The sequence below is a fragment of the Syngnathus typhle genome, linkage group LG3 (assembly GCF_033458585.1).
Source record: "Syngnathus typhle isolate RoL2023-S1 ecotype Sweden linkage group LG3, RoL_Styp_1.0, whole genome shotgun sequence".
NCBI lineage: Eukaryota > Metazoa > Chordata > Actinopteri > Syngnathiformes > Syngnathidae > Syngnathus > Syngnathus typhle.
In genome coordinates this window covers 11,542,707-11,553,278 of record NC_083740.1, presented here as the reverse complement: position 1 = coordinate 11,553,278, position 10,572 = coordinate 11,542,707, and the positions used below count along the sequence as shown (strand labels likewise).

Here is a 10,572-nt window from a genome sequence, read left to right as displayed (position 1 = left end):
ATGTTCAAAATATTCAAATACAGAAAAAAAAATCAAATTAAATCCAACATTTCATTTCTCAACAGTTGTACAGAAATCAGTGGACGCAATACCTGGGTGAGCTTTAAAAGCTAAGAAATTCAAAGTTCATGTAAGGTTTTCATTAAAAATAAAATCATTCGTTTTATTTTTCTTCACTGGCCCTAATCTTCTTCCGTAGTACATTCGCTGACTACAAAGTGCCTGTTCTTGTTCTTGTTAATTTTTTCCTTTTCCGTCACCATTCACTTTGATGACGACAACACCCTGCGACAGCCAGGGTTGCCAGATACTCATGTCGACAGTTATACGCACGAAGCTGCAGAACAAATAAATGATTGCGACTCCATTGCCAAGGTAAGATTAAATATCGTTATTGCTCATTAAATATTTAACTAAATATCCAAAACACCACTATTCATTCTAGACCCAAATGGTGTCAAGTTTTAAACGTTTATCCCACACTGGCGATAAAACAAAACCAAAAACAAGCATTGACCAACTTAGCGTCATTTCGAATAGCCATTAGTTTTACCGCATTATACTGCGTGACTGTGCATTGTAATGTCAAAAGCCCAAACTGAATCAAGATTGTGATGTTTGCTTATTCACTCTGCTGCGTTTATTACGTTTCCATTTTTCATCGTTTGTTCACGCAAATGTTGGCAGTAAACCATATCATTTAGGGGAGCATGTGCAGTATTTTCTTTCCACTTCACTTTTTACCTGAATTCCTCCAGTCTGGCAACACGATTATCCCCTCATGGGGGAATTCATACTTGTAATTTCTCGAAACAGACCCGTGCCCGGATCACACCACTCTCACTTGCAGTAAATTTCATGTCAAGTTTTTGTCTACTATACCGGAACCCTACGATCTGAATAATTTATACATGTTAAACGTTGCGTGTAAAAGCGCAGCGAGAGCTGTTATGGTTCCAATGGCTTGCCGTAGGCGTTTGTGTTACCATGGTGACTAAACTTTAACAGTTGATGAGCTGACCATATTATCTGTACACATTCTAGACCCAGACACATTGTTTTGAAAAATGGAAAATTACTTTGTTCCCGAGTTTCCAGCTATTGTGAGGGCTCTTGGAACGTGTCAAGGATTTAGATAAGCAGTTTCAGGAAGAGAGAATTTGGTGGCTCCTCCGGAATTCAAAGCTCGAGAAGTAAAGCAACTCCAACAAGATCTCAAGATGATCTCTCAACTCCAGGAATCCACAGAGAGGAACTTGGAAGCACTTCACAGTCAAACCGAATCGCTGCATCAAGAGCGAGAATGTGCTAAAGAAGAGTATGATGGCGCCTTTGCTGCTTTGAATGATTGTATCACCCTCAAGAACATCTTGCAGTTGTCATCTTAATCACACACAGCTACAGATAGAGGACCTGAAGAATTGTTTTGCTTCTGCACAAGAGATGACAGCAACATTGCAAACATGTCCCTTGACAGAGAGGCTTTCTCAGTGCAACTGGACAACCTGTCAAGCAATATTTGCCGTGCTGAAGAAAAAAAGAAGCAGCAGAAACAAGTGATGAATCACAGAAGCAATTTGGAAAGCGTTAATGACAAAAAAAAAAAAACAAGCCGTATGTGACTGTCAGGACACAATGCAAGGTGATGTTTCAGAGATGGAGAAAAACCTGCACAGACTAACCACATCTCATTGCCAGTGTGAGAAAGAGCCGCAAGGGGGCATCCAAATGCAGCAAGACTTGAGGAAACAGAAGCAAATGTTAAAGGAGGAGTTGAATGAGTTAAGTCATCCCATCAGCATGACTGTAGAGTTTCTTAAAGAAGAAATTGTCAATGTTGATGAGCAGATAGAAAACACCAGAAAATCAGGATCTTCTTGCCGTGACATTTCTCTGTACTGCTGATTGGGAAGCACAATGTGCAACAGATGATAAACTCTCATGTTGACTTCAGGCGGAGCCAGGGAGAACAAGCCAACTCCATGCTGGAACCCAAGTGCAAAGATTCAAACCCAGAACCTTTCAACATGGTGGCAGACATGCTTAAGGTTAACCAATCTTCTGTCACAATAAATCCCTGGCATTTGCGCTTCTCCAGATCCCTTACAAACTGGTGGGCAAACTTTCTCACAAGCACTCCATATTTTGCTGAAGCTATTTTGGAATGTACGTAAATAAATGTGTACGGATTGGCTAGATTGCAAATTACTCCACATCCACCAGAGGGCAGGATTAACAATCTCTCTCTCTCTCTCTCTCTCTCTCGCTGTCTCTCTCTCGCTGTCTCTCTCTCTCGCTGTCTCTCTCTCGCTGTCTCTCTCTCGCTGTCTCTCTCTCGCTGTCTCTCTCTCGCTGTCTCAGTCGTTCTCACTCTCCCCCTCTTAAATGACCTTGCAATGTAGTTAGAGGGGTCAAGCAAGGGGTGGCAACAAACACCGGCTGACAGCTGCGTCCACACAGTGGGACTTTTGTAACCCTAGGAACCACTTTAAGGACCTCATGCAGGCAAAGCAACATGAGGGGAAAATAAGAAAGCCAAAAAACAGAAAAGAAAAGACTACAGGTAACTTGTCAGATTACTTGTCAGTAATTATCTTTGTTCTCGTTGGCGTGTTTACAGTCTGTGTGTTTGTTATTGTTGTCTGACTGTTAATGGGTTAGCCTGCCAGAACGTGCTTGGATATTGCCTGCCGGTACATTGCCGCAGTTGTATTATATCTTTTTTTTGTTTTGTTTTTTTGAATATGGAAAGAATTTTTTTTAAATGATGAGTGTTATTTTTTTATTATTAGTTGAAAGGCGTGTTGGTTGTTACACTCCATAAATTCAACCTATTTTTAGCCATGTGAAGTTTGGCAGCTCTCACAAACAAATTGTAATCTCACAAGAGGTACAACAATTAAATGATGACTAATTATCAAATTAATTACTATTTTTGATGCGATTAATTGTTTGTTTTGATTTAAAATTGACCTAATATTTGTACAACAGAAAGTACTGTATTACAGGATTTCTATAGTCCTCCATGAAAGCAGTGATTACCTTTTGTGCAGAATAAAAATAATCCATCCATCTTCAACACCATTTATCCTATTCAGGATCATGGGAGGTGCTGAAGCCTATCTCAGCTGACATCGAGCCAAAGGCAGACTACACCCTGAACTGGTTCCTTGCCAGTCCGCAGGGCACTTAGAGAGAGACAATCACACTGCCACTGAGTGGGAATCAATACCACTCTGCCTGCACACAAGTCAGGCGAGTGTATAATATAATAATAAAATTATTTTATTTTATTTTGGAAAACTTATCAACATTGGGCTATTTTCTTAGATTTTAAGGGCCAAACCAGTCATTAAGTCATGATTACTCAAATTAAAACATGTTTTTTTTTTAAAGTGGTTCATACATGAATCGACTTAATAATTGAAGAATTAATTGATTATTAATAATAACCGTTCGCAGCTGTAACTCATCTATTTGGGAAATGATTTATATATGGATTAAGTTACTTTTTTTTATACATTTTTATGTAAAATGAAATGTCAACACGGTATTTAAAATTTGTTACATATAAGGTCACACGACATTTACGCACGTCAGTAGTAGTCGTCCATATGTACCCTGGGATTTGCTAGAAACCAGTTCAGGGTGTCCTTTGCCACAAGTCCAAAGTCAGCGGAGTTAGGTTGCAGTTCACCTGTGAATCTAATTTGGAAAAGTGGTATAGAAAAAGGATGCATGAATCAAGACAATGTTGTTTTATATGTGTACATCCCCTGCTGTATTGACCACCTATGTAGGATTATTTATGAACTCGACACGTATATACTCGTAACATGCATAACCTGATTTCGTAATGTCAAAATATCATCTCCATAACTGAAAATAACATTGGCTTTCAAGGCTGTTCTTTAAATTAATGCTGCATTCGATCTATTGGCTTCATCTCAAAATATCACAAGCTTTTGATTTTATACCTTATAGTAAAAACATGACAGTGAAATTGGCATGCAAATTGACCTAATGGCAAACAGTAAACAGTACTGTAATGTCATGAGGCAATTTCCTTTTCCCAGTTTGGAAATGTCAATGTCCTCCTAAAGTGTACAAGTCTCTGTCGCACCCCCCCACCCCCTTCTCGTACTCTGTCTCTCTCTCTTTCTGTCTCTCTCTGTCTCTCTCTCTCAACCCGTCTCTCTCTCTCGTCTCTCTCGCTCTCTCTCCGTCTGTTTCTCTCTCGCTCTCTCCGTCTGTTTCTCTCTCGCTCTTTCTCCCTTCGAATAAGGGTAGACATCGCATGTGTCGTGACTTGATGCTGGTGCGCACAGACATGAGTCATCGTTCGTAGGCCACGAGAAGCTTCTGTTCTGTTTGACCGTGCTGGGTCATAAGCATTTAACACTGAGAGCATGTCCTCTACGAGAGGATTCATTCAGGTGGCAGAGCAAAATATTTCCAAGTATGCTATCTTAGGAACCCGCTTACGAAAACCAGTCTTCTGTTATCAGAATCTAGCAGTATAGCTTTAGCTCTGATAAGCTCTCGTTCTAAAGAGTGATCTGTAAATGAGCAATGAGCATAGTGCAATGTGCAGTGTACATTTCCCAACCTGTTGAATTTACAAGAATTTTACTTTTTATTACTTTACTTTTTACGTCTTTTTATTTTGGCAGTTCTGCAAAACTGTCCATTTTCTATTTTGGCACTGATCCGTCTTCACAGAATACTGTACTGGTCATCTTGTTGTGGAAAAGTAAATGACGCTTGTGAAACCACAACTAGGAGGTGTTGCTGCATGCTTACAGTGAAATACATTGCTTAACTCCAGGGAGGCACACACCCACCACACACACAAACGCACACACACCCTACACACAACGGTTGCTATGTGACAGGTGAACCATTGCAGAAATTAGTTAGCTTTTGGTGTGTCACATTAATTCATGTGAAAGGCTACCAGTTTCAAATGATGAGAGAAATTCACAGTGTCCCATCATCTGTAAGTTATTTTTCGAGCAGGTTCATGGGCTACTCGTGTGGTCCTTAAGGGCTACCTGGTGCCCACGTTGGTGTCCCTTTAGTTCAAACTGTGTTGATGTTCCCCCGATGGTGCCAAATGCACCATTGTGTGTGCGTCAGAGTGTTGTGAAAGAGGAGCACCCTGCTCACACACTGCCTCACAGGCACATGACCACATAGTTCTTAATGGGCGGGATGCCGTCAGATTCTCCTTCTGCCTCCACCCCGGAGGCTTTATAAGCTGCGGGAAGCACAGCTCAACGCGAGATATTTGCTTACACTCACGGAAATCACATTGGTCGCTTTCATCTTCATCGAGCACGCAGCGGACATAGTGATGCAGACATTGAGTAAGGCGCCTGTCGTTACTGTCATTCTTGTATTTATGATGTGTGTGTAATGTTTAGGGGGACAACATTTGAAGGTTTTAAGATGAATGGCATCTGCTGTTTTCACGTCATTATTAGAACGTATAGCTGTATGTCTTGAACCTGGCACCCCAAGATGTGGTAGCAATAAGTATAGTGGTACTCTCAATATTGTTACTTTGGTAGCATGGACTCGCCACTAATGTGAAATAATCCCATATTAGTTTGTGTTAGGGCCTGACTGATTAATCAGATGGCTAATTAAATCAGCCAGCCAAATGTGTGCAAAATACCTCGGACGTAAGTGTAATGCGATAGTATGAATTGATTGTTTGCTGGACTATGAACAATAACATGTTTTGGCAGGTCAACTGCAAATCAATATGACCCATTTACCTTTCGCAGATTTGGCACGCTTGCAACAATAACATGTGGACATGTAAACATTCTAATGCAATACTATCACACCGCATCCCACTTTGTTAGGTGAATGGGGGGTGTCTGACATTGATCATTGAGCCCTTTTACGCTTCAGTGATTTTCCACAAAGTGGTTTTGTGTCACTGACCAGTTGCCGTGTCAAGCTGTTAGGTTTCCAAAGGGCAGGAGTTTAATCCTCCAGGTAATTGATAGGATATGCCTCAGTGCATGCATGGACACACTCAAAATGTGCACACAGACTAAGTGGGAATTTCAAATCTTTCTCGTACTTGGAGATTGAACACGTTTCCCCTTTTCACAGAAGAAGCTGAGAAAGTAGCTTCTTTCAGATTACAAACACTAGATTTTGTCTAGCCCCTGTCCTCATGAATATTTTTTTTTTCATTTATACTTGTGTGTAAAGTGTAAGTAAGATTTCACATTTGTGTTGATGTTGTTCTTTGCAGGATACCCAATGGGTGGCAGAGCCACCAGGTTGTACAGCGCTTTGGCCCACACCATCAGCAGCAGCGATGCCAGCAGCCATCGTGTTCCCCTCCCTCTGACCCACTTGGACCCTTACCAGCCAGCGGACGCAACCCTGGATCCTGATTTCTGCCAGGTGACCGACCATCTGTTTTTAACGTGGACAACACTTAAATCATACTTAATTAATTTGATTAATAATAATAATAATTTAATACCTGTGAATAGGAAATGACAGCGTGTGTTTGCTCTGTCTTCCAGGAGCAAAATGGGTCCCCATTGAGTCCCCTCAATGCAGCCGAGGTTATGAGGCAGTGCGAAGTGGCACTCGGTGATGGAGCGCCACGCTTCCACAGGAATTTCATTCGACATTCGAATGGCAACGGCCACAGCATCCGGGTGATGCAGTGGAACATTCTGGCCCAAGGTAGGAAGCTGTCGGACACCATGTTTTCACTCCTTTTCTGGCCACACGTTTGTACTTCAGAAATAAAAGCCTTTTTGGTGCGCATAAACAGTTAAATCTAATATGAAATCAGAATTGTGGAAAGAGCTTGGTAGTTCTGTCAGACAGATCCTTTTTCTTAGTTTCCAAGACTGGCAGTGTCACAAACACAAAAGTGGCCTAAAATGTGACTCGTGACTGGGGTATGTCACAACTATGACTGTGTTCCCATGGTAGCAAACGGTAAAAAAAACAAAAAAACGTGCAAAGCATTGATTTAGGTCTTGTTTGGCGATGGTGTGTAAACAGTTGAATGAAGCTCAGAGCCACAGTGTTTTTGATGGGCGAGGTCTAAGTGTACTGTACTAGGTTAAAAAAAAAAGTTTAGGCCATTGCATGCAGTTTGAGCAATTAAGTCAGCGCCTGAGCAGTACCCATGGTACTTTTACAACACTGAGAATCACATATTTTTTTAATTGAATGATTTCCAATTAATTTCATTTAAATTAACTAACCACTTAGTTTTCTAAAATAAATGGTTAACATAAACTTTGACTTTTTTTACCTAATATTTTACCTAATAAGTTCAACAATTTAGCACTTTATTTAATGACTTATACATATAATAATAATAATAATAATAATACATGAATATATCTGTCAAATACTACTACTACTACTACTACTACTACTACTACTACTACTACTACTACTACTACTACTACTACTACTACTACTACTACTAATAATAATAATAATAATAAAAACACATGAATATATTTGTCAAATACTTTTTTAAAACTAAAAATATGATGTAAAATTATCTTTAAGGACAATGGAAAAAAAAAAGAATTTTAGGAAATGATGCTAAATGAATACAACTTTTGATGATGTTAATTCTCAATTACCCAAATTAACGACATTGCAGCTGTGTGTGGCCCATATATATATATATATATATGTATGTATATGTATATAGCGGCTATAATTTGCATAGCTGGACATGCATTGTAAGACATACTAGTTGAGTCCTAATAAGATGAAGAACTCAAAAAGTGTGAAAGCAGAAGCACAGGCAATGGCAGTCTAAAAGTCTCAAAGTTCCATCTCTTTCTTGTCAGCTCTCGGCGAAGGACTTGACAGTTTTGTGCTGTGTCCTCCGGAGGCACTCAGCTGGTCCCGAAGGAAGTACCTCATCTTAGACGAGATCCTCACCTACCGACCTCACATCCTGTGTCTGCAGGAGGTGGACCACTACTTTGACACCCTGCAGCCAGTTCTAGGCCGTCTGGGTTACAGCAGCAGGTTCTGCCCGAAGCCCTGGTCACCGTGTCTGGATGTAGAGGGCAACAACGGCCCTGATGGCTGTGCGCTCTTCTTTGATGAGTCACGCTTCGAGTTTTTGGATTGCGTCAGTTTACGGCTTTCTGCCATGATGATTCCAACCAATCAGGTCAGTGCAAACTTTTTTTATGTCACAATCAAGCGCTGTGTCACAGCAAAACTGCAATTGACACCCCCAAAAGATTTATGATCGCAAAAAGATGCCACAAGATGGCAGCAAAGCAGCTTTCTTTCTCAATGAAACGCCTAAACAACAGGTCCTTGACACTAAGATGCCATAAGTAGAGCTCTTCTTTTAAGTTAGGATCCTCAGTTCACCAAAATATGGTTCATTGGCACCAAATGTTGCATGATGGTCCCAAAAATGGGACTAGAAACAGCAATTGGGTGAGTTTCTAAACAAACCACAAAGTAACTCAAATCCAGTAATGAGTTAATTCATTTGCAGGGCTGGGCGTGCATATGCAAGTCAGGGACTGTGTCTTGGCATCACATGTACTGTTAGCGAATCTGGCTTTCGTTACCATGATGACTGTAGGCTGAGCCCTGGTATTATGGCTCTTTTTCTCAAAACCCGTGAAGCATGTCTAACATGCCGCTCTGTCATCTCAGGTTGCTTTGGTGATGATACTGCGTTGCCGAAGCTCAAGGAAGTGCGTGTGCGTAGCCGTGACCCACTTGAAGGCCCGCTCCGGCTGGGAGTGGCTCCGCAGTTCCCAGGGGTCGGACCTCCTGCGTCAAGTCCAAAATGTGGTCATAAAACATGCGGCAAAAACATCGGAAGACTCCGATTTTCACATCCCATTGATCATATGCGGGGATTTCAACGCAGTCCCAACTGAGGAGGTGTACTGTCGCTTTATGTCTTCTCCTCTTGGCTTGGACTCGGCTTACAAGAAACTCAGCCATGATTGTTTGACTGAGCCCCAGTACACAACGTGGAAAATTCGCCCGACGGGTGAATGCTGCACCACTCTGGATTATATTTGGTATAGTCAGCACATGCTGAGAGTGGACGCCCTCTTGGACATGCCGTCGGAGGAAGAGATTGGCCCTAACAGGCTTCCGTCTTTCAGCTATCCTTCAGACCACCTCTCTCTGGTTTGTGACTTCAGCTTTAAGGAGGACGAGTGACTGTGGACATATAACGTCATCATTGGCTTGTGAAACTGTGCAACAACAATGAGGAAGAAAAGAAAACATTACAAATGAACTGAAACCTTGTCTACCTCCTGAACTTTGCAGTGCTTGAGGTTTCAGTTAGTGTTGCCTCGTAGGTGAACGATTCGTTCAAAAGAAAAAAGCTTTTCAGTGAACGAGAGTGAACGAATCACTTTCGTTCTTTTTTCAGTTCATATGACTTCAACCAGTAGGTGTCGGTAATGCCCATTGAAGCTGGTGCCACCTCACTGTAGAACAAAACGAAGAAGAAAATGACGTAACTTCCCGTTCACCAACGAGTCGTGGATTGCATTTCCCGTTCACTAACTGAACGGAACTGTGAGTGAACGAGTCAGTGAGTGATTTGCATTTCCAGTTCATCGCGAGAACGGATCAGTGAGGGAACGAATCCTGACTTTCCCATTCGCGAACGAGTCAATGTTTGAACTGCCTTCCCGTGCATCAACGGATCAGTCGGTGAACGTCTTGTGTGAACAATTCAGCGAATGAACGCGAGCCAGAATGTAGATAAACGATTTGTCAAGGAAAGACACCACACACAAACACCACTTCTTTTGTGCTCGTTTTCTCCAAGCTAACGGCTAACTTTATTGCATGAAAGGATGCGCCGTTATGCACCAGCTGGGAGATTATGCTTCTCTTTGAGTAATCTTTATTTTATAACACTTACAGTAGTTTTTAAATAACGTGAATGCATATACACGACTAAATATTGTTATCCAGTATATCTACTGCAATTTCACATTAGATTGCTGGTTTGAAATTTACTTTTATTATTATTATTTTAATAAACGTTTATGTTAAAACTTGTCTGGTATTTTATTCCTTGTTTTTATTTTTTGGGCATGAAAACAAAAATCTGACATTTGGTTAACTGCTTTATATGACAATATGTATGTGTTTTACGTTGTGTATATGTGTTGGTGTCCCCCAAAATAAAGAGCAAGTAGTCAAGTACACATTCTTGACACGTACAAAATGCATAAAGTTATTGGGTACATCTGAAAATGGTGGTGTACCTAACGGAGTGTCCGTGTGACGTCACAGCTCAACCAGCCAATCAGAGAGTGGGGGTGGGGGCGGGTGTGGCACATTTCACTTTCAGTTAAACCAGGGGTGTCGACCTCCAGTCCTCAGGGGGCCGCGTTCAAATATGTTTTCCAAGTTACCCTCGTTAAACACACCTGAGTGAAAAGATCAGTTCATTTTCACGTTCTGCAAGAGCCTAACTTTTCACGCAGGTGCACTTAACGAGGGAATCTTGGAAAACATGTTGGAATGCGGCCCCGAGGACTGGAATTTGACACC

General features: G+C 41.3%; 1 protein-coding gene across 3 annotated transcripts; it reads left to right on the top strand.

Moving 5' to 3' along the window:
• The first annotated feature begins 275 nt into the window (after positions 1-275).
• On the top strand, positions 276-9,777 carry noctb (nocturnin b). Of its 3 annotated transcripts, none has more exons than XM_061274009.1 (5): positions 276-375; positions 6,275-6,429; positions 6,555-6,720; positions 7,860-8,191; positions 8,695-9,777. In XM_061274009.1, the coding sequence occupies exons 2-5, from the start codon at positions 6,283-6,285 to the stop codon at positions 9,214-9,216; spliced, it is 1,167 nt and encodes a 388-aa protein (XP_061129993.1). In that variant the 5' UTR covers positions 276-375; positions 6,275-6,282; the 3' UTR covers positions 9,217-9,777. The 3 variants fall into 3 exon arrangements, with proteins under 3 accessions (XP_061129993.1, XP_061129994.1, XP_061129991.1); XM_061274010.1 differs by lacking the exon at positions 276-375 and adding an exon at positions 3,114-3,255; XM_061274007.1 differs by lacking the exon at positions 276-375 and adding an exon at positions 4,945-5,369.
• Positions 9,778-10,572: the final 795 nt, after the last annotated feature.